This window comes from Anas acuta, chromosome 12 (assembly GCF_963932015.1).
Source record: "Anas acuta chromosome 12, bAnaAcu1.1, whole genome shotgun sequence".
In the NCBI taxonomy this organism is placed as follows: Eukaryota; Metazoa; Chordata; class Aves; order Anseriformes; family Anatidae; genus Anas; species Anas acuta.
The window spans coordinates 11,629,286-11,650,993 of record NC_088990.1 but is presented as its reverse complement, the minus strand read 5'-3'; the positions used below and the strand labels follow the sequence as shown (position 1 = coordinate 11,650,993).

The 21,708-nt window shown below is 43.0% G+C and overlaps 1 protein-coding gene across 18 annotated transcripts in view; it reads left to right on the top strand.

Moving 5' to 3' along the window:
• The window catches only part of MYO9A (myosin IXA), a 192,915-nt gene that overhangs the window by 103,153 nt on the left and 68,054 nt on the right, over nucleotides 1-21,708 (top strand). For all 18 annotated transcript variants that reach the window (XM_068695727.1, XM_068695738.1, XM_068695739.1 and 15 more), the window contains 2 exons: nucleotides 11,244-11,360; nucleotides 18,013-18,147. In XM_068695727.1, the coding sequence (XP_068551828.1) occupies nucleotides 11,244-11,360; nucleotides 18,013-18,147 (252 nt within the window). The remainder of the gene's footprint in view (nucleotides 1-11,243; nucleotides 11,361-18,012; nucleotides 18,148-21,708) is intronic.

The following is a 21,708-nucleotide window of genomic DNA, read 5'->3' as shown; positions in this document are numbered from 1 at the left end:
TGCTATTTTTGGCCATGTGTTGTGCTTCACAATTGGAATGCTGGTACATGGTGCCCGTGAGCTTGGGAACAAATTTCCCTAAGTGTAGCCTACGGTTTCCTCCTCGGGTCAGGTCACATGCCTTGTTCTTGTGTCACTGAGTAACCCATTAATTTATTTATGTACCGGTTCCACTGTGAAAACACAGACAAAGGAAGACCTGGAAGTCTGACTGGGATCTCAGTTGTTGATACAAAAAACTCTGGGTGAACACAGGTGGAGAAAAGCACTTCTCTTTTCCCTTGCCTTCAAATTTGGCTGCCCAGTGACTGTCCTTCGGCAGCTCTTTATGCTGAGCTCACGATCACGCCTTCAGTAGGACATCTCTCCTTGCATCCTTTCCTCCACAGGGAGAATTGAGAACCACAGGCTTGTTTTCCGGAGGAGTTTTATTTCAGGAAGAGAGGGTATTTTTGTTCTTTTTCTCTTTTAATTTGTTACAGATCACATTTTCTAACCACATTGTACAAAGGCTGAAGACTGACTAAAATCTTTTTAGGAAGATGACGTTTGCAACCACATGGCTCCAGCATGGAGACTGAGAAAATCACTGAAGAGATCTTTGTTGATTTAGTTTGGTTCTAACTGTAACCTGGGTGATTTTTCTGAAAAGCATGACCAGAGCGTGTTACAAATATTCATCTCTCCAACAATATTAAAGACAGGAGCTTGCAAAACAGCTCTAAAAATAAATAGTAGGCAGGCTGCAGTTCGTGATGGGAATGACGGGTCTCCCATCTGTCCTCTTCAGTCCTGCCTACCACCAGCTGAGATACAATTGACACCCACAGGAGATGTTGTTGTTCTTGTTTCAGATTTTCCACTTTGTTTTCCCTATTTATGTACGTATGATGACAGGAGGATGAGTAAGGAGGGGAAAGTTATTCCTTAGAAGTCGTGTTAGTACAGGAACGGCGATTTCAGTGGGAACATAAGCGAGATAGAGAGTGGGGCAAGGATGAGCAAATTAACACATGATGAAAAGAGTGGAATAACATCTTAAAAAAATATATAATTTTTTTAATTAATAATAATAAAGGTTGGGTTTTCCTATTTGCTAGACTAGCAGGGAAGCTCTGAAGGACTGTCTGGTTAACCTGATGGTATATTGAGACAGGAAGACTGTCTCACTGGGCATAACCACTGATTTTACTGCTCTGGTTGTGGTTTGGATTTTCTGGGAAGTGTCTGCGTGGTTTGATTACCTCTGAGCGATACAGGCAGGCAGATGGGAGACAGGCCTTTGGTTGGAAGAGATTGGGGAAGGTGCTGGGAAATGAGGACTAGAGAAGGGAGAGCCCAAGACAAGTTAAAATTAATAAGCATTTGATATGTAAGTTGGAACCTAGTACAACAAAAAGCTCTGCCTCTTGACAGCTTCATAAGTGACTTAAAAATATCTCTAATACCTAAAATGCTTCTTTCAGTGTTGCACTGGAGAACGATTCAGTGTTGTAATGACATTTCAGTCTATTTTTTTTCTCATTGTAAAGTCCACCAAATGACAAGCAAGGTCTGGAAAGCACGAGGGACACTTACACCTTTTGGGTTTACTGATCCCCTGGCAGGCCACCCCCTGTTGTCCCCTGGCTTCAGGGTGACAGCAGGAGGTTTCTGCAGGTACGTGGCAGCCAGCTGGGAGCTCAGACACCAGCACTTAGGGCAGTGCAGGGCTTAGGGGTTTTGGGAGGGTATATTGTTTGCTGCTACATTCATAGAAATAAAAGCTAAAAATGAACCTTTATAGAAAAGCTCATAGCATTTCTAAACTAACTTTTCCCTTTTGGTAATTAAACTCCTCTTACATCTGCTGCTCCCTCTCTTCTTCCTGTGACCCTTCTAAAGATTTTCCTCGTCCTTAATCAATGCAAACAAAAATCATAAAAAGCCTTTTCCAGGCTCGAGTCAGCATGCTGCATTAACAATTCAAGATCTCTTAGGAAAAGCAAGCCAGAGAACGACAGGATTTTAATATGATGCTCAGATAAAATATGAGCATGGAAAATTACATCATCCTTGCTCAGCCTGAGTATGATATAATACTCCTTGATGCCAAGATAGGGATTAAGCTTGAGTCTGATATCCTGCAAGAGTACTTTCCTCTGGGTGTTAAGCCCCTGTTTAAAAAAAAAAAAAAAAAAAAGCTAAGGCTGCCTGTCTCAGCCTATGTCCTGTGACCCAAAGGGGAACCACAAAAGCTGCTTAATCTATCTCTCACCGCAGGACGCGGCTGTGAATGCAAACCAGACACATGACACTTTGGGTAATGCACAGAAAGCGAGCAGAGCAGCAGGAAGCCTTCGTTCTCTGTTCACACGTGTGACTTGGGACCCACTGAACCTGACATTAGATAAGAGTTAGTCACCGAAACCTGCACTTGGACAAAAAGAAGGACTTAGACCTTGCCTAATCCCAGCAGCTTATAGCTTATGCATCTGTTTTGCAAACCTGGCAGTCCACTGACATGCTGTCCCAGCTTCAGTGAGCCACAGAGAGGATCTGATGCACAGCCAGGCTTTGTATGCGGTGCTACTACACTTCATCACCAGCCTGATTGTCTTCTGCTCCTTCCCTAGCTCAGCCTCACAGCCACACATCTCTCCCTTCCTTATCTGCTGCTCCACTTCAGAACAGGGGTGACAGACCTAACAACCATTGCCTCAGCTGTTCTCTTGTCCATGCAAGTACCAAGAAAGCCAAATCCACCTTACAAATGTTTTTCTTCCCCAGCCCTCACTGAGCAGTAACAGCAGCAGACATGAACACTTAATTTTAACATTATTGTGGTACTCCCCCAACACGAGCACTCCATATGCATGCACGCTCGGTCTTATTAGTAACCTGATAATCGAGTACCTCTGAGCTAGATTTAAGTAAAACTGTATTTTGTGTCTGCTTTATGTGCTCACGTAATTCATGCTAGCTGCAGAGAATGTCATCGCCTAGGTGCCTGCGTGTGCTGAATGCCCAAGACCTGCTCCTGTTGATTCGGCCCCTGTATGAGATGAAAAGTAGGTGTGTTACGGGAGCTGGCAGTGCTCTTGTTTCTGCTGTTTCTGATCTCACTGGTTAACCATTGCCAATCACGCTGGCTAAGCATTGCCAATATTAAAGTAAAACATTTTTAAGAACAGGAGCTGATTTATTCCAGCATTTACTCACATGTGCAGCATGATTCTGTCGATACCTTGAGTGCAATAAGATAACAGATATAGTTCTTCACCTTTTTTTTTTCCCCCTACTTGAAAATTATAGATATTGCTCAAACCCACAGCAGTGATTGAAGGAGGCAACAGCAGAAAACATTAGTTGAATACCAAGGGCAAAATTCAGTGTGTATTAAAATGTGTTTTTTCCTGTGAGTCATCTTGGAATAAGACATTTATGTTAGAATTAGTACAAATGTAATTATGCAGCTGAATTTCACCTTGGAGAATAAATGGGGAAAAAGGGGAATGGCTGATAAGCATTTTAAAACAGACGTCAAATTATAACAAAAATCAAATCCTGTGTGTGATCTGCAGATAATAGCTCTCTAAATTTTTTGTGGGCTATCAGCAGGTTCCTGGGTTTTACTGCCAAATCCCTGTGAGCAGAAAAGAGAATTGATTCATTGGATAACACAGAGAAAATGTATTCCACATATTAAAAGAAAAACAAACAAACAAAGCCCCCATAGAGGCACTATAAATATGTATACAGCTTGGATTTTTGAGGGATTTCCTGAAGAGGAAGAATCCTGATTTTTTTTTCCGTGAATATTTCATTGGAAGCACCGTTCATCCTTGTATAGAAATGATAGGAAGTCTATCAAAGGCCCTAAGGAAGAGCGGGATATTTCCTCTCTTCCTGCACTCATATCTTATTTCCTGTAGAGAATAGGAATCTCCATTTCTGTTGTACACAAGCAGCAAACCTTAAGTGTTTTATGGTGAGTGGCTTTACTTAAAGAACTTAACTTGTGCCTGTACTGCGTTTTACGTAAACTCTCGCAAACTTCACACTCATTGCAAAGAAACATTACTTGTTATCTTGGAACTGCTGTGATTGGTTTTGTAAGTATTTGATAATCCCAGCCTGAAAGGAGAGCGGGTGCTGCTTGTTTTCTTCCTGGAGGGCAGGAAACACGTGCACACGTGTGTTTGTAGCTCTGTGTGTGCTATGGCGGATTTCTGGCTTTACTGGGAGACGAAAGTTTGTAGGTAGTTTCTGTGCCTGCATTTGAGAGCATTTATGTTCTAAAAAATTGATTTGCAGAGATTAGTGCAAGTTCTTACGGGAAAGTTTGCAGTAAGAGCTGCTTGTAAAGTCAGATTTTTGGGGGATGAATGGGAATTTTGCATTTGTAGAATACAAGGACTGGCTACAGGCTTTTACCCTGTGTGAGCAAATAACGCCGACAGTGTCTATCATGAGATGCACACACACATAAGGAAATGCAGAAAAATGGACAAAGAGGGACCTTGATACACAAAGCACATTTCTGACATGTTTGCACTTTTAGAACCCTATGAATTTGTGCCTGAGAAATGGCATTTAAACATCCTGTTTTCAAGTACTCGTGGCTTTTAGCAATTCTGGAGTGGATGCATTGACCTCGCTCCCGTGTCTGCTTTGTCCCCTGGTGAAAAATGGGGAGAGGATGTAATAACATCAAGTTGACCCAAAATTGCTGAATTTTTAACATTGTGTTGACCAACAGCATTGTTCAGTGCATCTTTGTGGATGTTTCATAGTTTTGTTTAATGCTGAAGAAGCAGGATAAGGGTTGCCCACTATTAAACTCTACAGGGTTTTAATCTTCCCAGGGCTTCAATTCAGTATGGTGCTTACACTTACTTTCCAGTTCTGCTTTTAAATTTCACTTCTGATAATCTGAGCCTGTATTTAGTAAGCAGGGTCAAAAAAATATAAAAAAAGCCACCTTTCTTCCAATAGTGACCCAAAAGCTGCAATAACAGATTTCTGCTGTCCAATGTGCCTGGCCTAAAGGGAGCCACTCAGTGGCTGGTGTTATAAAATAAAATAAAATAAAATAAAATAAATCTGCCCCTGCCTGTACCCAAGTGTCCATCACCCAGCCTTTTCAGTGCATTGATGCAACACTCTTCCCAAGCGATAGCAAAAGCGACAAACTTCGCTTTGCTTCTGCTGCCTTCTAATTTTTGGAGGCACTGTGTCGAGTGATGCACCGCACAGAAATGGTTATTTATTTTGTGCAGGCATTTTTTCAACAGAATGTTAGTGGAAGTGTTTATACTGGTTGCAAGAGGCCTTTATGCTGTGTTTTTGTTTGGGTCAAAATGTTTAAAGTTGGATGTCGGAGGCCGGTTACAGATACGGGTTCTGGTTTGTTTGGTTTGGACAGAGTAGGTGGGGAGAGGATTTTGAATTTGTCTCTCTCTCTGGATCTCACTGGAGATCGTGGGGTCTGCACTCCAGAAAATGCTCGCCTTGGCCATGGGAGTGCCTGATTAAAGCCATATCGCTTCCAGCAGGGTCTTACTCACTTTTTCTGCAGCAGGTTCTGTTTGCCTTCTGGTCCCCGTGCAGCCCCTGGGATGTTGCTGCAGTTCTGCACGACAAACTGGCGCTCTTTGCCTTTAAAAGCCCTTCAGGGTTTGTTTTCCTCCACCCTCCATTCTCCAGGCTTTTATTCCTTTAGGCTGAAAACTTGCTAAAGATTTATGGTTTTGCTGTTCGAATTGAAATCACGCTTGCTGACACGTTAGGTTGGTAAAGGGCAAGGAGCCAGCGTTGGCATCACCGCGACCGAGGGCTCTGCGTGACGGCACGAGGGCGTCTCAAAGTCACCCGTGCCTGTGGGGAGCTGAAAATCCCAAAGCAGGGCACGACGTGGAGGTCTGACACCACCTCCTCTTCTCAAATGGGTTCTGTTGAGAGCATAAAGTCAAGAGTGGTGTTCGGTAAGGATTCACTGGGCACCAGCTGCATCCAGCCCTGGTAACGGGTAATGAGCGGAGTGAGCTCAGCTGAGATGTGATGGGCTACCTTGCTGTCAGCCTGCGTTTCATTTTCGTGTTTTGGGGTAGATTTCCCATCCGATTGCATGCTGACAGGTAGGTGCAGCTTAAGTGCTGGTGCTACCCCCATAGCCTGCCTTAATGGGGTCACAGAGCTGAGCTGCAGGACTGCCCTGGTTTTGGCTCCAGGATCAAGTCCAGAGTCTATAAAACAGGCAGCTTGTGACACTGCGGTGACAGCATGGACTTTGCACAAATACAAGCCCCAAGCAGGAGTTTCACAATTTCTGAAAGTCTTGGAGCTCTGGGTATGTTCAGGGAGGCATGCTGGGGAAAGACGTGAGGTTTTTAAGAGGAATAAGAAGTAAGAATAATTTTTTTTTACTCAGATTTTTAGATTTGGTACCTCCAGTAGACAAGCATGAAAGTGAAGGGACACATTTGCTCACGAAGCACTAAATTTGCGGCATTTTTTTCTTTGGTATTTGAAGCCATAAAATTAACCTGACTAAACCGCAGCTTCTGGCATGAAATTATTTCCCTTCAGTTATTATTTTTTTTAAAGCAAAGATTGTGTCAGAATGAGTAAAAAGCTGCTGATTTAACCAGGGTTTTAGGAAACAAAAAGGATGATTTCAACTAGGTCATCTACGTGTAAGCTCCTGCGGCTTCTGAATACTTAACAAGGTGAAAGAAACCATTCTGGCATTTATTAACAACCCGAGTTCTTCTTGTACCAGCTCTGTCCGTCCCACCCCCCTCACAGAAGCAGTGCAGAAAGAGGGTGTGCTAAAATACCACCCTGTACGTCACCACGTATGGCCTTTTTCTGGTTTCTGCTGTTTGAGTCACTGCTTCTGAGCAGGGCAGCAGGAATTTGGGAGGCCAGCGCCAGGGCGATGGTGCTGGGGGTGGCAGATAGGGCGTCTGGTGAGCACCAGCAGACAGAAGATGAGCTCGTATGTCAAGAGACTTTGTAATCTTAGGAATTAACAACCTGAATGTCTACCAATGTGTTTTGCAGAGGCTTTTAATTTGAGCAAATTTGGTTTTCTAAGATTATATCTTTTGCCATCTCTAAAACACAGGCTGCCGCTACCGAGACTTGAAGTCCGTGCTCCAAAATGCTTCAAAGAGAGATTTTAATTCTTCAGTCTGTCGCCCCTTGTTCATTGTGGCAGAAGACGTTTCCAAAAGTAGATCTGCTTTTAAATTAGCCTGAATCTAATGCCCATCATGAAAACTCAAGGGCCATTTGCTTTGGCAATGCAATCTTATGAACAAAACCAAGCATCTTAGTAGGGAATGTTGGCCAGCCCTAGCAAGTGGCACCTCTAGCGTCTAAGCAGCAATGCCTGTAATCAAATATTCTTCCTTGCCAGTCCTATCTGCAGGAAACCTATTGATTAAAACCTTGTCTTCAGTTTATTTCCTGCATCACCACATTCAAGAGCGTTTGATCTATTTTGTTTTTGAATCAGTAAGCAATCTTTCTGTGTGTGTGCAAGATGTTGTGCTTGCTTTGATCCCAGAGAGATTGTTTTGGCATCGCATGAGCTATTTTTATTTTGCTTTGTGAGTGAATTTTATGAGTGCTGCAGTGTTAGAGATCTGCCTAAATGGTCACGTAACGAGACATGCAAGAGACAAGAAGCTGGAGATGACACAAATGCTGCTTCAAAATACCAAGCAGGAATTTTGAACCATTCCCTGGAAGAACTTCATGGGACTATTTATTTTCGCAATTGCAAAGACCAAAGAAACTGGTAGAGCAGCCTGTAGAGCTTCCATTTGTTTTTGTGTAGTTGAGAGTTTGCTGTAAGCAAATTTTTTTTTGCCTTTTTTCAGTTTAAAAATGTGAGTTAAATCAGAAGGACTTATGAGGTGGTGATCTTAGAGGAATTGGGTTATAAATCAGTAAAAGCAAAGGAAGGGAGGCTAGGTGGGGACAAGCCATACATACATACTATGTGCCGTGTGTTTCAAAGGGCATCCCCAGTTAACATACGTGCTAGTTAAAAGTTGTGTGTTGCCTTCAGCAGGCCATGCATGTTTGTTCTCTTACTTCTCTAATAAATCCAGGTACAAACTGTTTCAGCTGTGTACGATGCATGCAGCATTTGCATGTCGTGAGCTTGGTCGCATTGATTATGTCTGAGTGCCAGCACTTTGGAAAGAAGAAAATGCCATCACTAAATCACCCAGGAAAAGTTAAAGCCTTCAAATTCTCAAATAGAAAAGATTTGTAAGCATGTATTTTAAATGCTTTGCTGCATCAGAGTGGATGTGAGTGTGTGGCTAATTCCTTTCTTGAGTAATTATGAGCAAGTCCTGAATATTGTGCACCAGGTTGTGCTGTGAACAACAGGGAGGTTTGGGCAGGCAGAGCATCCTTTACACAGCCTCTCGGCAGCAGTGCTACCCCACCGAGCAGAGAAAATAAGAGCGAGACGTGCTGAAGGGGACAAGTTGCCGTGTGGGTTTTCTTTTAGCCTTTCTGTATTTAAAGGGCTTTATGGGCTGACATTATTTTAAACTGTCTGCACGGTGGCATGTGGCAATGCAAGATGAATGCCAAAGATGAAAAAGAAAAGAAAAAAAAAAGGAGGTGGAAGACTTGTTTCCAAAGCGATCCATTTCAGCAATTTGGGGGAAAGCTCGATACCGTGTTCTCAAAATTGTAGCAGCTTAATTTGGAAAGAAACAATATTCCCTCGTGCAGTTTATATGTACTTAGGCTAGAGAAGGGACTTTATCTATAATGTAAAGATCATGCAGGATCAGTTCTGAAGAAAAAATACCTTACTGAAGTGGGAAGAAGTGCTAAAAGCCAGTCAGCTGCAGTAGGTGCATGTCTCTGCAGGTGTTGCATAGTTCGATGCTGTGTGCACGGGGCCAGGCGCTGCAGCAAGCCCAGGGTGGCAGCGTGGCTGCCGAGAGTTATCGGGATTTGTTGGTACAAACGAGAGAAGAAATTGGCTTATAAGGAGCCAACAAGTTCGCAAATGAGATCCATGTGTACATACGCATCCCCCCGCCTCTTATTCTATATATGTTGCTTTTGCCAGCTTGTCTGCTACAGACATGGTGTGTAAAAATAACTGTTGGAAATCAGAGATTGGGGTTTTTTGTCGTGCTGGGGCTCCTGGGTCCGGAGCAGAGCAAGGAGAGCAGCTCTCCGTTATAACAGGGGGGAGAAAAACAGTCTATTGTAATAGAAAACCATATGGGACTGTACAGAGGAAACAATGCTCTTCTTCATTGGCTTTATATAGAAATGGTTTTTGGTTTTAACTGCATGCCTTTGTGTCAGACCAGTTAATTGGACTGGTTTATGCTGGACGGATCATTACAGCAACAAGAAGCATCTCTGCCTTAGCCTTTGTCCTTCCCCAGGGACAGGTTTGTTTGGTGGCAGCGGGTGACAGTGGCACCAGTTGTTTACTAGCATTACCAGATTAATTAGGCTGAGAGAGAGCATGGAGGTAGTTCTGCATTAATGACTGAAATCTTTCCCCACACACTTTTTTGGGGAAAAAAATACCCCTTCCATATTGCTTATAATATAAACAAGAAAAATTCTGAACTCCCCCAGGTCTTTCCTTCAGTAAAGGGAAGAGAAAGCAGTTACTGGAAAATACATAGCCCTGTGTGCATTTCCAGGTGCCATCTGGTTTCCAGTGTGCTTGTTGGATAACCCCAATGTTTCAGCAGCTCGCCCAGGGCCTTTGAAGGCACCGTGCTGATCTGCAGCACAAGACTGCTCGGCCCCACTGCTCACGTATTTCCATCCTTGGTTTTGGTTCATCCCAGTGCTGGTTTGGGACAAGTGATTCCCCAAATGATTCCTTGTTAATTGTTGTAATGTTTCATAATTAGCCCTCCTACATTGCTTATCTGGCAGTGTTTATTGCCACCAAGCAAGAGATGGCTGTGGCCACATCAGGCTGATGGTCAATGTGCAGAGGCAGGGATTTGTGAACATCCTTAGGCTGGCATGCTTGGGCTCCTGGTACCCCACTTGCAACCTACTAGACAGAGGACCACAGACTGAATTAATTGCATGTAGGAGCAAAACATTGGCAGAAGAGCATGCAATCATGGTTAAAGATGTCATCCCAAAATATTTAGGGGAAAAGAGGGAGCTTTTGGTGGAAGCAAGCTGAGAGAAAACAAATGATGCTACGTGAGCTTTGCTCTTTTGCTTCAGGTTGGTGTCATGAGGCTGCACAGCTCTCATATGTTGGTTAGAAGTCTGGTGGGAAGGGTTTCAATGCAATGTATACAAAGCTGCTGATTTGTTATGGTTCAAGGTTTTACTGAATTAGTTGTGTATGAACCCTGTTTCCTTCTTTCTTCTAACATAGCAGCTAAAACCAAGCTGTGACTTGATGGTCACTGCTGGTATTGCAAGGTTTTGGGTGACTAGTATGTGCAGAAGCACCATAATACTATTCAAGGTAAAAATTTAAACCAAGGAATCACAAGCAAAGATAGCCCTTAAGTATGAATTGCTGCTTTCTGGCTTGGTGTGTAACTACCTGTGCCAAAGCACGTGCAGTGTGGAGAAACGTGGGCTGGTGACCCTCCTTTGCACATCTTCTTCATCACTGTCAATCGAAAGAAATCTCTCGTGTCGTGGTTGAGAGGACTGTGATGTTGAGGCCCCTCCGGGGAAGCGTTAGTTCTCTTTCTAGGAGAGCTGTAGTGCCTGGAAAGCTTGGGATATTCAGCGCCGTTCACAGATTTACTATGTGGGTTTCAGCCTCCCACTGGCACCAGGCGGTGCCTGCCCCGACACACGCTTCCACCCTGCTTGATGGTTGCTGTGCAGTATTCCCCCTCCTCTTCCCTTCTCCACAAATAAATCTGCGGTCCTCTTGGTGAAGTTAAATACACGTTTTGTTTTTATTTCCTTTCTCCGTTGGTGATGGGATTTATTGTGTGATCTCATGCATCATCCACTTGAATGCACCAGGGTAAGCCAAGTTAAAGTCTAGGGCACATCTCATGGTTCGGCTGAGCAGAACAGCGTAGGGATCACAGCAAACACCCGATGGCTTCAGGACCAGTGGTGTATGCAACATAAACTAGAGCAGTAGACAAAAGCTTTGGCGAGGGCAAAATACGAACATTGTACGTGGTTGCTTAAGAGGTGAAACACGTTTCAGTGCAGAGCATGAATCATTTCCAATCGCCCTTTTCCTTTTTTCCTTTCAGGCTGTGACCGTGCGAAACTCCATGGCTAAATCATTATACAGTGCCCTCTTCGACTGGATAGTTTTCAGGATTAACCATGCACTCCTGAACTCGAAGGACATGGAGGAAAGCACCAAGGTAACGTCTTGCCAGCTATTTTGGCTATGCATTTCAGTTTTAAAATAGGTAACTACGGGATAAAACATTACACAAGCTGCTAATGGCAAATTGCTTAACGTAAAGTTAACTTTTCCTCGTGGAACATTGCTGTTAATATTTCGGACTGAGTATATCATTATTTTAAGTGGTGTTTGCTGAGCCAGGAGCAGAGAAGCGCCTCAAATAATATATCCTCAAAGCAGCTGGGGAAAAGGGTTTGGTTTAGTCACAAAAGCCTAGTCCCCCACCCCCTCCAGGAGCAATGCCAAGTCCTTCTTCCTCCTCATGTAAGTCTGTAGGACCACATGTAATTGAGGGAAAAACTGGAAATCTTGCTAACGTGAGGTGTTTCGATGAGGTTGTTCAATAAGAATAATCCAAAAAAGTTAAAAACCTGTCGCATTGGGAGATAGCAAGGTAAGAGACCTCTCTGATTCGCAGAAGAGCAAAATTAGGGAAAAGCTCTATGACGGGAAGAGTGAAGTCAGCACGGTGCCTAACCGATTTCCCAAAGAATTTATGGAAGGGATTACAGGACATTTCCTGCGATAGCAGGGGCTGGACACGGTGACCCAGGACATCCTCTCTGCTCCAGTGTTCCCAAACCTGTCCCATGTTCATCCAGGCTCAGAGCAGGGGCTGACCCTCGAGAAGCTTTCTGAGCATGTACGTGTATATATGTGGACACGCACTCACGCGCTTGCAGCTTGCCAGCTACCCTTGGCTTGGAAATTTTGGGCGCAAGCCAGCACTGTGTTTTTTGTGTTTTTTGTTTTTTTTTTTTTTCTGGGTCATACATCCAGGCTGAAGCTGCCAAGAGGATTGTTTCACTGAGTGCTAACGTTGTGTTTGAATCATGCTGGAGGACTGAGCGAAGTCGCAGCGGCTTGCAGTGTAGCCGATCCTTCATTTAACTGCACAGAAATGCTTGTGGTGATTAGAGGAGAGTAATTATAGACCGCAAATAAATGTGTTTGTATAAAGTTTGTTTTTAATGTATTGCGGTGACACTACTGACAAGGGAAGTTTTTTGAAGCTGTTGATGTCTAGTGAATCTTCAGACTGAATGTGCTTCTTTTCCTTCTGTTTAACGTTTTACAGAAAACATTGAGCTTTTTCCCTAATTTTTTTCAAGTCATCAAAAGTTTTGTCTGGGCCATCAGGAAAAAAGACAGTTGTGTATTTGGTGAAACATGAAAGGTAGATTCCTTTGGCAAGGAGATGCATCTCAGATACTGATCGTTTTGTTTAATGATCCAATATTGGTGATTTTTTTTCCAAATAGTATGTGTTCCATAATATGTACATACAAAGTCAGACTGGGACATTACCATTTGTTTGCTATTAGCCTGTCACAGCAGGGCAGAACTGTAGATGCTTACAGGCCATTAGACTTTGGGTCTCAAACTCAGAATAACTTCTTGTGTGGCAGGCATGTTTTGCATAGGTAAAATAAGACTCAAAACCATCTGAACTCAGAGTGTATGTGGGAGCAGAACTGTATCTGGGGCTGGTGACAGAAGTGAAGATGAAAGGATGTCTGTGAGCATAAAGTCTGATTTCAGTGCTCGTACTCAGCTGCCCTTTAAAAGCCCTTGATTCCAGCTCATATAGGCTTTGCAGAAACAGGCTCAACCAGAGGTGTCATTTGCCTGATGGTGGTAGATCAGGATTTTGCTGGTGCATGATGAAGTTGGAGAAAGAGACAAATATTCCAAACACACAGCTGCATCTTCATCAGGCACATGAAATCCTGCATTGCTCCCTGCTCTGCACGCTGTAAAAACTTATCTCTGTACCCTGCAAAGCCTTTTTGCTGGGGAAGAGCAGCTGGCCACTGAAGCAAACCTCTGTAGACCAAGACTTGGCCAAACTGGTGGTGGTTTTTGAATCTCTGGAGGGCTGTTTTGTTGATAGGTGGGAAGAAGACCTAGGTCCTAACAAAGTCTGTGGCCCCAAGAGAACTTGGGACAATGGGAATGGAGAGATTTTTTATATCCCAGTATGTGTGTTTATTTATTATCAGCAGTAAGGAGAAGATCAAGAGATGAAGCTAGATTTAAAAAAAATAAACACTCGGTCATCACTCTCCCACTGTTTTTCAAGCTAGTATTTGAAAGATGTAAATCAGACCTTTGATATCCAAATTTAGTTAAATGTACAGTGAATTATTTTGGGAAAGCACAGTAGGATTTGGCTTATCTCGCTTGCTGGCAGGACTTGTAGTGCATTATATCTGAGCTGAGTTGTGAATAGTCATTTGAAACGGGCTGTTTTATGCTTACAGCAGCACTACTACGTACGAGTTTTGCTATGACTCGCTGCTGGTGTGTTCTCCGTTTTCCTTGGTCTTCTCCCTTTAGCTTTTAGTTTCTGTTCTGATAATGGCTTTGCTCGTGATACCCTACAAGCTGTCCGAAATTTGACCTTTATTAATGAGGTCGGAGACGTTTCTTCCTCATGAGAACTAGATTACTAAACCTCAGAGAGTCTTTTATTTAATTTCCCCTCCATAAATTAGGTTAAGAATTGTTAGAGGTCCGTCTTGCCGCTTAAAATGATGATATAGTACAGATCATGTTTGAACGAGAGACGTTTCTTTCAAGGGGGTTTTTAAGCTTTCCCATTTGGTTCTTGTGAAGCATCTTCCTTTCCTGTTAAATAACCCCATTGTGTTCAGCGGAGGTGCTCTGTAAGTGTTTATGACGGTGAATGTGAATTCATGGCCTCTAAATAATTTAAATTAATCAACTAAGTTCATTCCTGGCTGTCTGACCTGAAACAGAGGAAGAATTGCTGAGCGCTTCATGGGTTTAGTGCGCATCTGTTCATCGTTTTCAGGTCCCAACTTCCAAATTCATAACAAATCTCTGCCTCACACTTGATATCATATGTCACCGTGTATGTTGTGGTGATACAAATTGGAGTAATCCTTTTAGATTTATTGGTGATGGTTTTCTGTATTTACAGTATTGGCTTGCATTGGAATATTGTTTAATTTTATTCCTTTTCCCCAGAATTTGAAACAAACCCATTTGTAATTGCCAAAGAGTACCTCAGAGCTGGAATGACATCACCAGCATGCATTCAGGGTACAATAAGTCAGCTCCGACAGTCGATGTTTATAGGTAATTTGGGAGCTGTGGAGCACTGAGCTCCAAGGCTGTCATTTGCAGAATGCCCTCGAGGCCCCTGCGTGGCATTTAGCTCCCTGATTCACAGCTGTGGCATTTCCAGAAAAGAGCGAGGCCACTTTTATCTCAACTACAGAGTGATTCCTAGCCCAGGGCTCGCACAAATTTCAAAATCCTTGTAGACGTAGGCTTTTAATTACAGGAGTTTTGCTGTAGATTGGTATACTGGTGCGCTCGTCTGCTGCTGGTCCTGCTGCAGGCTTGCGCACTCGCAGGCTTGTCACTGCTGTGCACTTGTTCTCTTTAAATGTTAGTTTCAGTAAAGGAACAAGATTAAGACATAAGCTAGACTTCAGCTCATGAAATCTAAATTGTGTTGCATCCTGGCATGATTTCCACATGGCACTTATTTGAAGTCTGAATTTGAAACTGAAGCATTACAGATTTTTAAATTTAAAACTCCTTTGATTATTTTCATTATATATTGGGCTGTAAACTTAATCCCAGATTACATGCTTTAAGGAGTCTGGAACTTTAACAGAAAAATTTCACTCATTCACACCTCAATGGAAATCATTTTTTCAACTTTCTGTTAGAAGTGGCTGTATTGGTGAAAGGTTTTGTGCTGTTTTATAATGGAAAAAAACAATACAACCCTTTTGTGTGTATATAGAGTGAGATTTTTGGAGGATAGCAGCTCAGGAGGCAGAGAAATAGACAGAAATTCACAAGTTCTTGTTTTCAAAAGCTGGACCAACTTGAAGGTGTTGACCTCTTTCTTTTGGGAACTCCACGGCTCTGCCTTCCACACCAGAAAGCAAACCACAGAGCACTGCCCTTGTTTCTCCTGCATGAAAGTGTGTGGCTAAAGCCACACTGCAAATCTACTTGTTCAAAAGCAGTCAGGAGCTGGGCGCAACTGAGGTGAGACGAGGGAACTGCTGCTTTGCCCAGTGGGACAACCAGGGCAGCCCTGGCCATGCTCATCTTGTACGGCTGCAGTGATGTCAAATACAGCATTGTTAGAGCACCTTACTTCTGAGCTTGTTTTTTGTGGCACTTTCATAGAAACTCATAGAAAAGGAACTTTAAAATATAAAACGTTTTTAATAGGCTTCTTCTTTTACAAGTGAAATAGTCACTTTTTCTATATCTAATAACTCTATTTTGCTTTATAAACTTACTTGCATACAGCACATTAAAAAGTATTTCAGTAGCAGTTTGGACACAGTAACTTCATCAGCACTAAAAACAGGAGGAGGTTATTTGTGCTCAGCTATTTCATGTTAAATTTTGTTGTGAAAGGCTGTCTGTGTTTAATTTAAAGCGTTCACTCAAGGTAGGGGCTTAGCAATGTCCACACAGAAACAACGCAATGCTTATGAAAACGTGTGCAGCCGGTATAGGCACTGCGATGAGGACTCTGAAAGTGGGAACAGTTATTTCTTGTAAGTCTTGTTTTTGGTCGCAGTAATAAAGACGTTGATCTTGAGTCATTTTGGGAGCTCTTTTGCACTGTACAGAAAAGTTTGCATGGCAGTGGAAGAGTTGGGGTTGTGATTTGCCTACACAAGGGCGATGCGGATGGCTGATCAGTACCGTGGATTCAAAATAGTCACTGTCTGGTGATTCCATCATCATCTTCATGTATCCTATAGATAAAACAAGTGATCTGCTAACTAAAGGAGATTTAAGAAAAAAATATATATATATATTTACCTCTCAGTCTGAGGATTAATGAATGGGTCCATGAACAAATCGTTAGGACTCGCAGGGGAAGGACCACGAGCCGATCACTCTGCCAGGCTCCATCCTTGGTCCTGAGGCTTCCAATTTCCATCTCCTGGCCAAATGGCTGTTTCTTGCAGGCATCTTGCCAGGGGATTCAAACCTCTGGGAAGCTGGCCAAGGGCTCTCAACAGTCGTCCTTGTAACAGGCAAGGCTGCGGGTGAGGAGGTAAAACCCATCCGGCCCTGGAATAGGGAGGAAAACCTCAACATCAGGCAAGAGGAGGATAAAGGGGCCAAAGACCTTTTGGAAAAATGGTCTAGGCGCACTTGGGAGTGTTCCTGCTGTGCTTTATATGCTTTTTCAGTTGTGTTTTTGTGCGTGTGACTGTTAGCATAGCCACAGTCCCCAGAGCTTCAACTCACAAGTGTGGCTTCCCAGCGCACGGCAGCTGCATCTCCTTCAGTTTTAGGTGTCTCTCTGTTTATGGACCCAGTACAGAAGGAATATTTTACTGCCACGTTATGTGATCTGTTGAAAACTGTCAAACTGCAGCGTGGAGAGCCTTGTGGGTAGTCTGGTTTATATTTCTGGCAGTGGAATAACACCAGCCTTAGGAAGGTGGTTTTATAAAATCCTTAGCATAGATAAGACCAATAAAATTAAAAACATGATGCCCAGCAACTTGTGGGTTCTTACGGGTGGAGCAGAGAGGTGTTTGCGTCCTTGCTTCAGCTTTGGGTCACTTGACCAGTGCTAATGCTTTTACTTCTCTAACTATTTTAATTTAATTAATTATAATATATGAACAGAGCACTTTGTGCACAAGTGGGATGATGGTTAGATGTGGGAGCTCATTGAAGAGCAAAGGCTGCTAACGGTGAGCTGCTGGAGCTCTGTGCACATGCCCCTCATGCTCAGTGCTCCTCTTGGAGGGGGCAATACACTTGTTAGATGGGGACAAGCTGAGTTTTATTTGTAACTGATTATTAATTACTTGTTTGACGGAACAGTTCTATACAGGCTTGAATGCTGCAGCAGGAATTATGCTTACTTCAGCTGCTCTTTACCAAGGCGAGCAAGGTTTATATGCTGCCACAGCCCCACTTCCCTTTTCCCCTGTGCTCCTCAAATCCATCTGACTGCAGAGGTTCTGGATTCTCAAGTTTTCTGAAACACAGGAACCACGTATAGCAGAAACAGGTTGCAAAGAAAGCTGTGAATTCACAGCGACATCACGTAAAAACTCGTGCTGCACCCACGTCTTGATGCCTGTCTCAGGAAGTTGTGGCAGGCTAGAGGAGGTTCAGGCAAGCACTTTGGAAGGCTTACAGCTGGGCTGTGTTTACGTAGACACTCTGTCTATCTTGTAAGCCTGTTTCTGTGCACTATCTTCATGGTGCGAGCTTCTTTTCCAATCCTACCCTTGTTTTCCCCCAAACTGCTATATTAGATCCAATAGAAAAACCTGGAACTGGGTTCAAGTTTCTTCAAAGATGGCAATTTTTCTATAAATTATCTCTGAAAGGACTTTTATTTAAAAAAAAAAAAAAGGCCATCTGTCCAGACCTCTAAAGTTACATGTTGTCTCTCTGATGTAAGTGAAGTCTTCCAGATGGTGTAATATTAACAGTTCCAATAAAAATTAAAAGTCCTGCTATTAAGTATATTTAACTATGTTTATATGGCTTTGATGATGTACTGCATACAAATAATCCATTCACTTTGGATGTTTTTTTTTTAAACTGCATTCTTATTTTCCTTCCAGACTTTATCCATTGGAGTACTTGATATTTTTGGGTTTGAAGACTATGAGAATAACAGTTTTGAACAATTCTGCATTAACTTTGCCAATGAGCGCTTGCAGCACTACTTCAACCAACACATCTTCAAACTCGAACAGGTAGGTCTGTAAATGCTTACTCTGTAATGCAGTGAGCCTAGGCATGAATTTGTAGCACCAATGGACCCAGAGTTCTTCAACTGTCTCACTAATTTCTTTGTGTTAAAAGGTGTAAATTATTCATATTTACCTTCTATCATCATATTTTTTATTTATCAGATTACTTACTGCTACCTATAAGATAAAATCCAGAGATTTGCTGTTGCCAATTAATGCTTGCTTTCCAGGCCCTTTGTGAGTGCAGAACAGAAGCAGCCCCAAACATCATGGAGACCTGAACTGTCGTTCTTTTGTCTCTTTATTATATGCTCGGAGGATTTGTCAGTGAGCAATCTCTTTCTTGCCTTTGTCTGGACTTGCTGCTGTATAATTTAGTATCTCATGTACTATATGTCTACACCTATTGAAAATTTAACACATCCTGCAAGGTCGGACTTGAGATCCTTCTGATAGCAGTGTCACGTTAGGAGAGGTTGAACTTTAAGCTTTACTTTAGGTTCGTCAAGACTGGGTGTTTCTTTTCAGCCTCAGATTAATGGGCTGTAAGAGAGATGACAAAAGTACAGGCTATAATTTAACAGGTAACATATACCACAAAATGACATAGCTTCTCAATAGGCTGAGAGGAGGCTTTTCCAAACATCATTTGTTAGTTACTAACAAGCAGGACACGACAACTGCTAAAGTACGTGTCATTTTTTGAATGCGCAATGGATAATTGGGCTGAATAAAAGGCAGTCTGTCTTCTGTAGTATCCTGTCCCTGACAGTGACTGATAGAAGATGCCTTCGGAAGAATTAAATATATGTATATGTGTATACATATATATAAAGAAATATTTTAAAAGTACAGTAGATGCTATAGACCTTCAAAATGCTTTTTTTTTTTTTTTTTTTTTTTTTATGCCAGTCCACATGCCCTTCTTTCAGGTGAAATTCTTCTTTGGGTGGGGTCAGTGGAAATCCTCCTTATCATTAGTTTCAGCAGAGCTGGTATTTGATGAACTGCACTCTGCAGCCTGAGTCCAGCTGAGATCAGAGAATTAAGCCAGCCCTTCCCAGAAACTCTGATAGCTTTTCTTTGGGCCCCTGCATTATAAGAGATAAGCAATACAAGAGATCTGGAAAGCCAGAAAAGGGATGGGCATACAGGAAGGGCAAAAATGAGCAATGTAGCCCCAGCTGGATCATTATCGGGCTGTTTGCTGCAGAGTTTGACCCTTCTGTCTTAGCTCTCTTCATCAAGAAGATGGAGTGGAGCCACTAAATGTTTTATTTCAGTATTGTAGCTGGTTCTTTATATTCTGATGCACCCTTCAATGGATGTTGTGAGAAGCTATTGAGGAAACCTGACTGTATTTCTAGGAAACAGGTCTGGGTTACAATTAGCCACAATATAAGAGCAAACTAAGAGACTGCTGCAAAGTCAATATGCTTTTTTTTTTTTTTTTTTTTTCTATGAAGATAACCAATAGACTTTCTAGAAGGGATTTGGGTAGGGAGGACCCTTCCTGAAAGCTGGAGGGAGGATGCACATTGGTGAGGTGGGATTTCAGGGCAGTTGAGGGAACAAGCTGAGATGCCAGCATCCCTCAGAGAATTCCTGTGCTCGGGCTGGGATTTCTTAGCAGGTCAGTGCTCCACCCTGGGTCTGGGGTATATACAGAGCTCCTGACGGCAGCAGTTTGGTGGAAGGAATGTGCCTCTAATTCTCCCTGGGCCAGCTTATAACCAATGACCTAATTAGCTTTCTACAATAAATCTGTCAAGTGCATGAAGTCATTGAAGTCCATATTTTCTATATGGATGAGAGGAACAGTTTCAGGGGCATCTGTTTCCCCAGTACTCATTCCAATTCTTAATGCTGGAGCACGTCATTTGCAGTCTCTGCCAGTGGAAAACATGCTCATCTCTTCATTTTTTGCTTCCTGCAAGTATAAATACACTGCACAGCCACATGAGTGCTAATTCCTGGTTGACTCTCACAGTTACATCATTTTCTCTTGTTCTTCTGGGGGTTATGTGCTGCATGTAGAGGAATGCATCTGATGAGAAGAAAAGTGTTGATACATATTCAGATTTTGGGACTTGAGAACATCCTTTGTTCCTCGTTGGCCCAAAGATTAATCTGCTTTTTAATAATAATAGCCAGTCTACAAATGAAGACAGGGTAGTTAATATTGTGTTTCAAGACAGCAAAGTAGTTGCGTTACCTTGAGCTGCAAAAGTCAGAGATATTTGGTGCTTGCAAGGATTTATTTGATGTATTCTGTGCTGAAAAACCAGTGGGGTTATTGGTGATGTGCAGGTGTCCTCTGCTTCCAGAGAGAGGCTTCTTGTATCTTCAGAGCTTACAGGAGGTGGCAGACAGCATTACCCAAGCTATCTGGACATTTCTGCCAGAAGAAAGGACAAATTCCAGTAATCACCAAGGGTTTTTCTTAAGGTTGTAGTAGAATTTGTGTGCAAGAATGGTATATAGCAATGATGTAATTGTTGCTATGACATACCCCTCATGTTATGGAAACCAGAATCCCCACCGTAAAGCGATCTAGCGCAGGCGTGGGATTATTTTAACCTCATTTTCTTTTTTTCCTTCTCTGATTCCTGGTGAAACCTAACACAATGCGCGTCGCGAATCTTTTTTTAAACCGTCTGTCTGAAGACAGCGCTATTTCCAGCTGTTTGCAAACAACCGTCCGAGGCATCTTCTGGCCGTCTGTCTTCAGCCTGGTGCCTCTGTCAGAGTGGTCGCAGTTGTGCTGCCCACCAGGAGCCTGCTCCAGGCCAGGACAGATGCGAAGACCTCATCGACAGCCAGCCTCTGGCTGGATAGCTGAGGAAGACCCGGTGGTGATTCACGATGCATGGCAATGTGCTTTAGCAGATGACAGCAGAGTACAGGAGAGACCAGCACTAACCATGCGGTGAAGCCTGGGCTCATAAATTCTGGTATATCTGTGTAGGCAAACTCACGGATTCAGAAGGGTAATGATTTACCCTTTAAGATTTAAAGATTGTTACTGTAGGAATGCCTCACCAACCAGGCTGTTTGAGGGGCTGTGCTCCTGCTGCTGGTGGCTGCTAGGGGTGCTCCCATGGTTGGTGCCGTGCCCTCTCTGGGTGGCAGGAGGACGTGTGTCCTTTGGCAGGCTCCTCGCAAAGCGAGGATGTGGTTTGCTCAGATGGTCTCCCATTGACTGGTACGGCCCTGGCGTAAGGCCAGATGTCCTCACGGTGCTTCATCTTGTTGGCTTCCCTCAGAGCATCTTGCCTCTGCTGCAGAACTCTGCTCTGAGTACCGAGTTTTCAGATCCTTGGCACTTAGAGGGCCAGGAATTTAGGGGTTTATTTCATTACGTATCCCATGCTGTCCTGATGGTTAGGCAGCCTTCTGGTACTCATTGTTTTGGCTCACCCCCACCCTCCTCTTCCTGTTTTCAGCTGATTTTTTTGCAAAGTTTGAGAAGTCCTGCAGCTTTCCATCCCACGGGCATTGCTGCTGAAACTTCTCTGCCTAATTTTCTACTTCGCGGTTTGTTTACATGCCAGATTTCAATTT